The 13,630-nt window shown below is 38.5% G+C and overlaps 1 protein-coding gene across 1 annotated transcript in view; it reads left to right on the top strand.

The window, feature by feature from the left end:
- The window catches only part of CFTR (CF transmembrane conductance regulator), a 197,247-nt gene that overhangs the window by 138,392 nt on the left and 45,225 nt on the right, over positions 1–13,630 (top strand). The window contains exon 24 of the mRNA XM_065938474.1: positions 11,651–11,902. Coding sequence (XP_065794546.1) covers positions 11,651–11,902 — 252 coding nt within the window. The remainder of the gene's footprint in view (positions 1–11,650; positions 11,903–13,630) is intronic.

The raw sequence follows: 13,630 nt of genomic DNA, 5'->3' as shown, positions 1-13,630 counted from the left end.
AAAATCCACACCATTTGGTGTAGTCAATGAAACAGAAGTAGATGTTTTTCTGGAACTCTCTTGCTTTTTTGATGATCCAACAGATGTTGAATTTGATCTCTGGTTCCTCTGCCTTTTCTAAATCCAGCTTGAACATCTGGAAGTTCTTGGTTCATGTACTGTTGAAGCCTAGCTTGGAGAATTTTGAACATTGCTTTGCTAGCATGTGAGATGAGTGCAATTGTGCAGTAGTTTGAACGTTCTTTCGCATTGGCTTTCTTTGGGATTGGAATGAAAACTGACCTTTTCCTGTCCTGTGGCCACTGCTGAGTTTTACAGATTTGCTGGCAATTTGAGTGAAGCACTTTAACAGCATCATCTTTTAGTATTTGAAATATGGAAATTCTTTCCATTCCCTACTTCATTTCATTTCCATCATCCCTCAGACTCATAACCAATATCTTTCTAGAGCCAGCATCTTTATATCTCTCAGTCTCTCAAGTAGTACTCATACTCATGCCATGGACACATCCTTCATTGTTATCCTGTCTTCTTTCACTAGGGTGATGTTTTTCCTACCCGGTTTTCCTGCTGCCTCACCGGTTCCACCTTACTTCTCTTTGCTGGCCCCTTATCATCTTTCAGATCACTAAACACCAGCTGTATGCTAGCCCTCTTCTACACTTTCTCTAGCTGTTATAATCTAACTCCGTGCTTCTGAAATCATCTCTCAGTGAATCACACATTCATATCTCCAGTTAAGACCACTCCTCTGCTCTCTCTCTCTATATATATATATTCAACTACTAACTTGACACCTCCATGTGTTTATAAAACACAGTGATAGACTGTATTCCAGCAGACTTGACATTTTAGTTCATAAATTCTTGTTTGGAATCTCCTGGAAATATGCTTGTGGTATCAAGAGACAATTATAAGTGAACAAAACTTCTGTTTCACCTACTAGTTTGTCTAGCTTTATATAGGAGTTTGGGGAAAAGTTCATCTGTCACCTTATGAACAGTGTAGTATAGTAGGTTGTGAATAACCTCAGAGATTTTTTAAATAGTAAAATTATCAGAGTCCAACTTAATTCCCGTTTAAACTCCCACGTTAGGGGATTTCCAGTTATTTTAATTGATACCACCGTGTTTTAAGAACTGTTATTTCTAATTCTCTCTTAATTTTAACATAAATTATGTGTGCTTCTGGCTTCCCTGGTACCTCAGGTGATAAAGAATCTACCTGGAATGCAGGGGACCCCAGCTTGATTCCTGGGTCAGGAAGAGCCCCTAGAGAAGGGATAGGCCACCCACTCCAGTATTCATGAGTTTCCCTGGTGGCTCAGGTGGTAAAGAATCCGCCTGCACTAAGGGAGACCTGGATTCGATCCCTGGGTTGGGAAGATCCCCTGGAGGAAGGCATGGCAACCCATTCCAGTATTCTTGCCTGGAGAATCCCCATGGACAGAGGAGCTTAGTACACTATAGACCATGGGGTCACAGAGAGTCCGACATGACTGAGCCATTAAGCATAGCACAGCACATGTATATGTCTTTCTGTTCATTTCAATTGCAAAGCTTATACTATTCTGTAGATGGGATGAAGAGAGACGTATTAATTCTTTTTAGCTCCATTCCTCAAGTACCATATGGATTAAAGTAAGTTCAGTCTTAAAAAGTTTCGTGTTATTATTTAACAAAGTTGTGTACTTATTGTATTTGAATTCATAAGATACTTGCCATTTTTAACAACATAAAGCTTCTCTGTCTCCTATTGTTAACTATTTAAACTTCATATATCTTAAATGGGCTTCTTTGGTGGCTTAGCTGTTTAAGAATTCGCCTGCATTGTGGGAGACCTGAGTTCAATCCCTGGTTTGGGAAGGTTCCCTGGAGAAGGGAATGGCTACCCACTCCAGTATTCTGACCTGGAAAATTCCATGGACTATATAGTCCATGGGGTCACAAGGAGTCAGACACGACTGAGAGACTTTCACTTCACTGTCTTAAATAGGCAATGTGTACCTAGATTTTTGCCTCCATGAATGAATGAAAATTAAATAAATGAGAGCTAGAAAGGATGCAAGGGTAATGTTTCAGACTTAGTTGTATCAAGCCATCTGGTGACTGGTGAATTGCTCACACTAAGTATCATTGTTTGAATGAGGCAGTTGACAGTTCATCTATTTTCAGGACTGTCTGCGTCTTGGTGAGCAAAAATAAAATATCTGAGTGTATGACTAGTACCCACTTTCTTAATTCTCCAGTCATAGCAGCCAATAAACCATTCCTGTTGATAGTGTGTTCTTAGTAGCACACGAGGGTGGAAGCCTCCACGATGAGTAAGGAAGACTGTACCTCTGTAGGGTTCACATTCAGATTCCAGTTAATGAGTTTCCAGAAAGTTCTTACAAGAGTGATGTAATCTGAGAAGAGTTTTCTGTCAATAGAAACTCCCTCTGTTTCTCCTTTGTCCTTTTATTGCCTGTGTTTATTTTGGGTTCCAGTAAAGATCAAGTGACTGATTGTACAGTGACCAATGAGAAACCTGATGCGAGGAGAAGTGGGGAACCTGGCGTTTCTTCAATTCTCAGTTCTCCCGATGCCCAATTCTCTTGGGTTGAAAATAGTTTCTGCCCTGAGAATCTGAGGGGAGGATTCATTTCTTATATTTTTTTAACCTCCTTTTAATGGCTTCTTGATAATACCTTTCTTTGTTTTTCTGTTCTCAGAAGTCTTTGGGGGTGTATTTTCCACTTATGACGTCTGTTCCAAGACTTCGTCCCACCCAGCCTTTCTATTTCCATCCTATATACTGGCTTTCTATGCCGTGTTCCTCTGTAGCCTTACCACCAAGAAGTTGTGCAGCCTTAGGCAAAGAAGTCATAATCTATGTGAGAGCTTTGCTTTTTCCTCCTTTGTAAATGAAACAGTTTGGTTGGAAATTTTTTAAGGTTCTGTTAGTTCTGACATTCTCTTCCGAATCTCTGGGATATCTCAAGTCCTCATTGGCACATATGCAGGCGCTGTTCCGGGTGCTCTTGGGAGTCACAGGGGTCTGCTCCTGCCCCTGAGGGCTCAGGTCCAGTGATTAGGTCATTCACCACTGCAGCTGTCAGAACTGATCAGAGAACTCTTAACCGGTGTGTTACTTGAACCAACAAAGACAAAAAAAGCTCCATTAAGATGTTGTCGAGTCTTGGATTGGTTGGAGAGGCTTATGAGAACCTGACGGGACTGTGTGAGTGTAGAAAATTTTGGGAAATTTGTGGAGCTTTGTGCTTATTGCTTAAACTTCCTGAATTTAGAATTGTTCATTTGTACCAAGAAGGAATGGATTAGATCAGAAGTTCCCAACCTGACAGCACATGTAGAACCTTTATAAAAATAGAGACTACTCGGGGTCCTCTGAGACTAATTAAAGTGATTCTCTTGGTTGAGGGCAAAGTGACCAGGCATGATGTCTAGCTTTTAAAAAGTGCTCCAGGAGATCCTGGTATATATAGACTTGTGATTTACTGGATTTGAGGGTCTCTAAGGTTCATTTGGAGAAGGCAATGGCACCCCACTCCACTACTCTTGCCTGGAAAATCCCATGGATGGAGGAGCCTGGTAGGCTACAGTCCTTGGGGTCGCGAAGAGTCGGACACGACTGAGTGACTTCACTTTCACTTTTCACTTTCACGCATTGGAGAAGGAAATGGCAACCCACTCCAGTGTTCTTGCCTGGAGAATCCCAGGGGCGGGGGAGCCTGGTGGGCTGCTGTCTATGGGGTCGCACAGAGTCGGACACGACTGAAGCAACTTAGCAGCAGCAGCAGCAAGGTTCAGTTTCGCTCCAGTTTTCTGTGAGTCACGGCAGGGAGCCAGCAAATTTTTCCTGTAAAGGGTTAGGTAGTACTTTTTTCAACATTGTGAGCTATGTGGTCTCTATGCAGTTATTCAACTAAGCTTGTGTGTGTGTGTGTGCATGCACGTGCAAACACTCAGTCCTGTTCAACTCTTTGTGATGCCATGGACGTGGGCTCTCTGCAAGCCAACCAGGCTCGTCTGTCCATGGGACTTCCCAGGCAAGAATACTGGAGTGGATTGCCATTTCCTTCTCCAGGGGATCTTCCCAACCCAGGGTTCGAACCTGCATCTCCTGTAGCTTCAGCATTGGCAGCTGGATTTTTTTTACCACGGAGCCACCTGAGAAAACTAAGCTTTTGTAGGGCAAAGCTAATGTAAACAAATGGATATGCCGTGATTTGGCCATTGGGCCATAGTTTTGCTCACCTCTGGTCTATGGGATAGAATTTGCTTTGAAACTGATGGACTATCAGCAAATTATTTTTATTCTGTATATCAACCAGTGACAGATGTAAACCTGAAAGATGTATAAAGAATGGTGCTTAATGATAGAGAACTTCGGGAAGTTGTGCTATCTCAAAATTAAGATGCTTAGAAAAATCTTAGTAAAATAGTTAAAACCTTGGGAAAATATTTTGATTTGTTGTTTTAATTTTTTTTTGTCTAGTAAGTCTCTTCTTCTTGAGATTTCCTTTGAAATATGTTTAATGGACACCTCATAGGCCCAATTGTATTCACCAAGCACTTGCTGATAGCCTATCATATGCTTTTAGAAAATAGTAACTCCAGAAAGTGTCTAAGTTCAAGTTTGAGTAGTAGATGTAATAAGTGATATCAGACCTTTTCAGATAGATAAATCAGAGTCCTCCTTTGCGTATTGGCGCTTGGCACCATAATTATTGAAGCTCTTAATTATTGAAAATAGGCACCAATGTATTTGATATCTCTGTGTTTATTTAAGATATGCCTTTTTGTCATTCGTTGTGGTTTTTTCTTTTTTGCATATCCTACAGTCAGAAAAAGTCAAATTGACTTGCCATATGATTTGCCACAGATTAGGTAGCAAGCTATAATAATTTCTAAAGGGTTAGAATCTATAGTATACTATAAGTAACTCACTTATGCTGTTAATAATTTATAGCAATACAGTCCTGATTGACTTGTTAAGGTCTTTAGGAGCATAAGTAATTGGTACAGAAAGATAGACCAGAATTTCAAGAATATGTTTTGGGCAGAGAGTCTGTTTCCATGATAACCATTATCTCTTAAGTCTATATCCATGGCCTAAAGATTATGCTAATCACTCTAACATGGCCTTGGGTCTCAGGTCACTGTCAGGTGACTCTGAAAAGCATCTGGTTTGGGCCTACCAGGAAGAATCTAAGATTTAAAACACTTTAATCCTCCCTTTTGTGTACTTCACATTTTGAAAATTTCTCTTGCAAAATGTGTGATGTTTTTCACATGGTGTCAGTTTTCTATTAATAGATGATTGTCTTCGCATTTATTTATTGTAATCTTCCTGTAACCACCAGTTATGAACACGTTACAACATTGCCAGCCAGATCTCAGGCTTTTGCAATGTATTTGCTATTGTCATGGCTTTCTGGGTGTTACGTGTAGTTTAGGTGTTAATGAACAAATTTGATGGCCTAGTTTCCAAACAGCCAAAAGAATGAAAGGAAATAGAACAAATATTTTGTGAAGGGAAGAGAGTCTGGTTTCCTGACTTGCCCAAAAATAGGTCTTTAGGCCTTTTCTTGCCTCTTTGTTAACAGAAGGTGAAAAGGAAAATCAGGAATCATTTTCTTTTTCACTAAGCATATCTGTTACAAAGTAAAGTTGAGATGAGGCTATGGAGCAGTCTTTCCCCAAAGACTTTGTTCTCCTGATGCTTAGATAAGTAATTCAGACATTATCATAAAGATAATGAGATTCATTTTTAAAGATGGGCTCAGGAGAATTTTTGAGTATAATACATCTAAATAATCATGCCAAATTTTTTTTTTTATTAGTTGGAGGCTAATTACTTTATAATATTGCAGTGGTTTTTGTCATACATTGACATGAATCAGCCATGGATTTACAAGTATTCCCCATCCCAATCCCCCCTCCTACCTCCCTCTCCACCTGATTCCTCTGGGTCTTCCCCTTTATGTATTTTTTTTTCCCCTTTATGTATTTTAAATATAAGTCCATTATTAGATATACAATTTGCAAATATTTTCTCCCATTCATATGATTGTCTTTTTAACTTTTTAACTTTCAGTGGACAATGGTGTCCACTGAAGTACAAACACTTTTAATCTATATGATGTTCAATTTATCAACTTTTTCTTTGGTTGCATATACTTTATTACATCTAAGAAACCATTGCCATATCTAAGCTCATGAGGATTTATTCCTATATTTACCTCTAAGTTTTATTGTTTTTACCTCTTACATTTCAGTTCAGTTCAGTTCAGTAGCTCAGTCATGTCCAACTCTTTGCAACCTCCGACCCCATGAACCGCAGCACACCAGGCCTCTCTGTCCATCACCAACTCCCGGAGTTTACCCAAACTCATGTCCATTGAGTTGGTGATGCCATCCAGCCATCTCATCCTCTGTCATCCCCTTCTCCTCCTGCCCTCAATCTTTCCCAACATCAGGGTCTTTTCAAATGAGTCAGCTCTTTGCATCAGGTGGCCAAAGTATTGGAGTTTCAGCTTCAACATCAGTCCTTCCAATCATGCCAAAATTTTAAATGAGATGCTTCTCAAGCAAAAACCCCGCTTCATTTTGACTAAGCTCCAATTTTGTGGAAAGCCTATGCAAATTATACCAGGTTTTCCTCTTCACATGAGGAACAGATTTGATGTTTCAGTGCCTGAGTCTCATTTTGGCTTCGTCATTTACTTCTTAAAACCTAGGACATGTGCTCCCACCTAAGCTGGTAATGGCTACATTGAGACTTTGCTGTCAGTGAGCTAGACAGTGATACCTCCTCATTCCTCCATAGGAAACACTTTTCTATGCACAAAAGCAGCAGCTTCAGGTTAAAGAGTTTTCCCAACTCCATCTACAGAACTCTGAAAATTGTCAAATCTGAATTTCCATCCAGTTCCACATACATAGCTGCACAATGGCACAGCAGTTTTTATAAATCACCTTAAAATATTTAGACATCCCAAATTAGAGATAGGATTCAGTTAGGTTAAAAAGATTAATGAAAACAAGTAGATGAGACTAAAACTAATTTGATATGTTACAACAGCCTTCTGATCCCAATAGCAATGTATATTTTTAGGGTGAGAGCTGAGACTACAACTGCAGCTTAGATTTCCTACTAAGTTACAGCACTGCCATTCTCCCTGCTCAGAAACTGCTTTCTGCATGTGAGGTGGAACAATGGGTTAATTCATTATGAACAGAGATTTATTAAGGCACTGCATGATGCTAAACACTCGACGGAGAAGATACACAAACAGTGCTTGAATAAGTTTACTGTAATAGGCACAGTGGATTTAACTGAAGCCCCTTAGATGTAAGCTCACATTCTGCCACTTGTATGGAAACTTTTGAAGGTCCTATACTTAATTTTCTATGCAGAATTTTATTTCTTTTTCTTTCTTCTCTTTTTTTTTGAATATTGTTCCCTGTGTTATACAGTAAATCCTTGTTGCTTATTCTTTTTATTTATAGTAGTGTGTATCTGTTAATCCCATGCTCCTCATTTATCCCCCACCTCAGTAACCATAAGTTTGTTTTCTGTATCTGTGAGTCTGTTTCTGTTTTATAAATGGGTTCATTAGTATTATTTTTTTAGAATTCACATACAAATGATATCATATAATATTTATCTTTTTCTGTCTAATTTCACTTAGTATCATAATCTCTGTGTTCATCAGTGTTGCAAATGACAATATTTCATGTTTCATCCTTCTTATGGCTGAATAATATTTCATTGTATTGATGTTGTATTGATGTCTTCTTAAGACCTTCTCTTGAAGAGTCTCCCACATTACCTAAGTCTCTGTTTCCACCACACCTGGATCCATCCCTCACTACAGATATGAATCTTTGGTTGTTAAATCAAGTGTAGGAGATATATGACTACTTGTGTTATAGTCATATTTATTTTCTATTTGAGCATGCCTTCCACCGAGTAGAAGAAACCTTGGTGAATTCAGAGATCTTACTAGAAGTGACTCCAGAATCAATTGTGAGCGGAGTTTATAGGATACCAAGACCCCGAGGGAGGGGGCGTCTGGCCCTAGGTTGTCCCTTGTTGTGGTAGGTATCTCCAGGGCTGTCTCTGACCTAGAAGAGTACAGTCCAGGGACGTTGGGTCTTCCTTCGGATCCTGACTGGTAGCTCTCCCTTGGTGAGTCTGCACTCTTTCAGCTGCTTCCTTGTCCCCAAGGAATGGAAGACCCCAAGGGGTCAAAGCATGGGGATTATTTGGCTTCCCCTCATCATCATTCTGGAAATACAAGAAAATCCAAAGCTATGTCAAGTTATCTGTGTCTCAACATGCCATGCAGGCATGCCCACTCTTATGCTCCTATGCCGTACGGGCACTGGAAGTTTCTCCAAGCCCTGCCCCATTCCTGTATCCACCTTAGAACTGAGGCACAGGCCTCCTAAGTTCTAAAATCACTCAAACCTACTTGAGGATAGAACCCGAGTTCAGTTGCAAGGCAGTGCTCCTTTTTAGAGGAACTGGTGCCTCAGCCCATTTGTGAGTCAGCTTGGGGGGGGTGAGGAGAGAAGCTGTTTCTCATCCATCAGAAGTTCATCCTTGACTACTGGTTTTTACATGAAGCCTGTCCTTCAGGCTTGTGTCCTTCAGGCTTTGGTTTATTAACAGGCAATATTTTTGTGGCTCAAAGTTTTTGAACTCTCAATCTCTGACTACGAAAGCAGTTTTTTGCACCTTGCAAGGCCAGAAATGGTTTTCTGTGTGCTGGATCTGTGTGCCTTCTCCTTTGAGAGGCAGTGGAAGTAATGTGCCAGTCGGAGAGCCTGTGAGGCACAGGGAGTTAGTAATTAATAATATTATCTGCCCACATTGTCTGTTCACTGTTTCAGTGGCTGAAAACCTAACCATAATGCAAGTGTCTTCACTGGCCACCTTTCCTTCCTGCCAGAAAATACTTTAACCCATTGAGTTGAGTGAATGTTCACGGGCTGTAGATGAGTGCCTGTTGTTAAGGTGAACTTGTTCTTGGTCAGGGATATTTGACCATGCTGTGGAAAACTATAATAACCTGTCTTGGGGTCACTTTAAGCAACTAGATTCTATGAAAGGTGGTGAGTTGAAAATTGTGTTTTCTCAATTTGATAGGTGCATTCTGTATACCATAGCTGACATTAGAAATTCTGAATTCAAGAAACAAAACAACAACAAAAGAAGTCCTGGGTTTACCCTTGTTAATGAAGAATGTAACTTGCTGTACTCAGACAAATGCTTACAAAGAAAAATTGTGCATGACATTTTAGTGCTGTCAAAATAGTAGTTTTGATGTCATTTTCTAATAATAACACATGTAATTTTGAGTAGTTTTGATAGCAATATTTAAATGTTTTTTGATGCTTGAAAGTGTTAAAATAGGATGGATTTTTGTTATACAGTTCCTTACTTGACGTGCTAAAGCACTTAACAAAAACTAGTATAGAATTCTTCATAGCACTGACATGCAGAAATGTCAACAGTGTATTTCAATTCAAATTTAATAAAAAAAACTGAGTCAGGATTTAATAAACTCTGAAAATCACCCATAATTTGGAATTTAAAATATTGTGTCAGAGGAATAATTATAATATGCCATTTATTTCCTCCTGAGTTATTTATGATGGACATCGGCTTTGGATATTTTTCACTTCCATTTCTAGTGAGTTTTGGCTTGAAAGGATTCTCTTTTTGAATCTTGAGTAATTATTGAAGATAATTTGAAGATATATGCAAGATGTGGGAAATTGAAGCACACATTACTAGATAGAAGAAAGCTCTTTATCAATATCAGTCTTGATCAGTGCATGTGAAAACAGGCAATGCTATAAGATTTTCTAATATGAAGCTTTAAATATTCAATTAAGGATAAATATCTGAACTTCTCTGATTCATCTACAAGTCATTTCATACTAAAGATGAAGAATTCTTCCCATTTCACCTTTTGATAGCGAAAAATAAAAATAATAGAAATGAATGCCCACATCATTTCATCTCACCATTTTTTTTTTTTTGCAGAAAGAATTATTTCTAGTATCTAAATAACTATGATGATAATAAATTAACATTGTAAAGAAGAAGGTTAAATTCTCAACTGGGTAAAGCCAGAATCAGCAATTACTTTTCAGACAAAAAATTTTCTGTCTACTAAGCTGTTAATGGGCCACCTGGTGGCTCAGTGGTAAAGAATCCGCCTGCCAATGCAGGAGATGCAGGTTTGATCCCTGGGTCAGGACGATCCCTTAGAGAAGGAAATGGCAACCCACTCCAGTATTCTGGCTTAGGAAATCCGGTGCACATAGGAGCCTGGCAGGCTACAGTCCATGGGGACACAAAGAGTTGGTCAGAAGTGAGCACACAAGTACATTTACTTTAAATATTTTCAATTATGTATTGGATGCCTATTATATGCGAAGCTATTTTAAAAATCACTTTCTAAAGTTTGTAAATTATAATTTTTCAGAGAAATATGCTGTCATTAAATAATTTAAGCACTTGTGCAAAATAGTTGAATTTTATAATGACATTTGCAGCAACATGGGTGCAACTAGAGATGATCTTACTAAGCAAAATACATCAGAAAGAGAAAGACAAACACCATATGATAATCATATGTGGAATCTAAAATGTGACATAAGTGAACTTATTTGCAAAACAGAAACAGACTCACAGACCCAGAGAATGGATTTATGGTTGCCAAGGGGGAGGGATGGATTGAGAGATTGGGTTTAGCAGATGCAAATTATTATATACAGAATGGACAAACTGCAAGGTCCTATTGTTGCACAGGGAACTATATTCAATATCCTGTAATAAACTGTAATGGAAAAGAATATGAAAAAGAATTTGTATACATTTGAATAATTGAATCACTTTGTTGAATACCAGAAACTAACACAACATTGTAAATCAACTAAACGTCAATAAAATAAAATTTTAAAAATAAATTAATTTAAAAAATGGTTAAGTTTCAAATACAGCCCTTATACACAGTCACATTTTGCTCAGCAGTGGACATTGATCTTTAAGTAATTTAGATTAAAAATGTAATATTTAACTACAGATATATGCCAGTGACTTCAAATTTGTTTGAAGATTATTGTGAAGTTACTCAAAATTTACTGAGCCTCAGGAGTCTACTTGCCACACAGCTGACATAGAATTGTTGATAGTTATTAATGCACTGCAAGAATAAGGAAAGCCTTTTATATATAGTGATTTTGAAGTGTGAAACATTTTATTATAACTTATCAGTTGCAGAACATTGTACTACACAATGGTAGGAAAAAAGTTTCCCCTTGACATCATCTATTCCATTGAGTAAAGTTTGGCTATTTATGTGTGGCTTGCATAACTGAGAGTTGAGTGATCACAAAAATAAACAGGTTTATAAAGAGCCCATTTATAGAAATTCTAGTTAATTCTCTTGGTTAAGCTTTTAGTTCTATCCAATTATTTCCTGTTACTTCATTGAGAAACCTAGCAAATAACCAACTGACAACTAGCTAGTATCACATCCTACAAGTTATATTTTAGGAAACATTAAACTAATTTTGACATTCTCTGCAACTCTTAAAAAAATAAAATATTATTTTTATTTCAGATGCGATCTGTGAGCCGAGTCTTTAAGTTTATTGATATGCCAACAGAAGATGGTAAACCTAACAATTCATTCAGACCATCCAAGGATAGTCAGCTCTCAAAAGTTATGGTCATCGAGAATCAACATGTGAAGAAAGATGACATCTGGCCCTCAGGGGGCCAAATGACTGTCAAAGACCTCACAGCAAAGTATATAGATGGAGGGAATGCCATACTAGAGAACATATCCTTCTCAATAAGTCCTGGCCAGAGGGTAAGATTTAAACATTGCTTACTTTGTTAAACTTGTGTTCAATAAGTGAATCTCAGTAGCCTACAGCAATGTGTGGGCAGAATCCATATGTAACTCTTATTGTTGACTAGGACCAATGTTGAACACAAATATTTTCAAGTTATTATATGGAGTCAGTGTTGTTTCATGTGAAATTTATTTTGCAGAGTCCTGAATGTATGTAATGGAACCATCTTACTTATTTTTTAATTGGAGTATGCTGCTGCTGCTGCTGCTGTCGCTTCAGTCATGTCCGACTCTGTGCGACCCCATAGATGGCAGCCCACCAGGCTTCTCTGTCCCTGGGATTCTCCAGGCAAGAATACTGGAGTGGGTTGCCATTTCCTTCTCCAATGCATGCAGGCATGCTAAGGTGCTTCCAGCTGTCTCCGACTGTGTGACCCCATGGACAGCAGCCCACCAGGCTCCTCTGTCCATGGGATTCTCCAGGCAAGAATACTGGAGTGGGTTGCCATTTCCTTCTCCAAGTTATTGGAGTATAGTTGCCTTATAATGTTGTGTTAGTTTCTGTTATACACCTAAGTGAATTAGTTACATGTATACACATATCCAACTTTTTTTAGATTCCCTTCCCATTTAGGTCCCCATGGAGCACTGAGTAAAGTTCCCTGTGCTATACTGTAGATTCTCACTAGCTGTCTATTTTATATACAGTGATTGTATATATATCAGACTCAATCCTCCAGTCCATCCCGTCTCCCCTTGGTAACCATAAATTTGTTTTCTACATCTGTGACTCTATTTTTGCTTTGCAAGTAAGTTAATCTGTACCCTTTTTCAAGATTTCACATTTAAGATGCATTATACAATATTTGTCTTTCTCTTTCTGACTTACTTCACTCTGTATGATAATCTCTAGATTCATCCATGTTGCCGCAGATTGTATTATTTTATTCCTTTTTAAGGGCTGAGTAAAATTCCATGTAAAAATGTAACATATCTTCTTTATTCATTCCTCTGTTGATGGATATTTAGGTTTTTTCCATTTCCTAGCTAGTGTAAATAGTGCTACAGTGACATCAGGATGCATGCATCCTTTCAAATTATGGTTTTCTATATAGAAGAATGAAATTAGAATACTCCCTAACACTATACACAAAAATAAACTCAAAATGGATTAAAGACCTTAATGTAAGGCCATATACTATAAATCAGAGAAAAACATAGGCAGACTATTGTTTGACATAAATTGGAGCAAGATTTTTTTTGATCCACCCCCTAAAGTAATGAAAATAACAACAAAAATGGACAAATGGACCTAATTATTCTTAAAAGCTTTTGTATAGCAAGTTCAATTCAATTGGTCAGTCATATCTGACTCTTTGTGACCCCACGGACTGCAGCACACCAGGCTTCCCTGTCTGTCACCAACTCCTAGAACTTGCTCAAACTCATGTCCATCGAGTCAGCGATGTCATCCAACGATCTCATCCTCTGTTGTCCCCTTCTCCTCCTGCCTTTAATCTTTCCCAGCATCAGGGTCTTTTCCAATGAGTCTGTTCTTCGCATCAGGTGGCCCAATATTGGAGTTTCAGCTTCAGCATCAGTCCTTCCAATGAACGTTCAGGACTAATCTCCTTTAGGATGGGCTGGTTGGATCTCCTTGCAGTCCAAGGGACTCTCAAGAGTCTTCTCCAACACCACAGTTCAAAAGCATCAATTCTTCGGTGCTCAGCTTTCTTTATAGTC

The sequence above is a fragment of the Muntiacus reevesi genome, chromosome 6, assembly GCF_963930625.1.
Source record: "Muntiacus reevesi chromosome 6, mMunRee1.1, whole genome shotgun sequence".
NCBI classification, from domain to species: Eukaryota; Metazoa; Chordata; class Mammalia; order Artiodactyla; family Cervidae; genus Muntiacus; species Muntiacus reevesi.
This window is presented reverse-complemented; position numbering and strand designations above follow the sequence as displayed.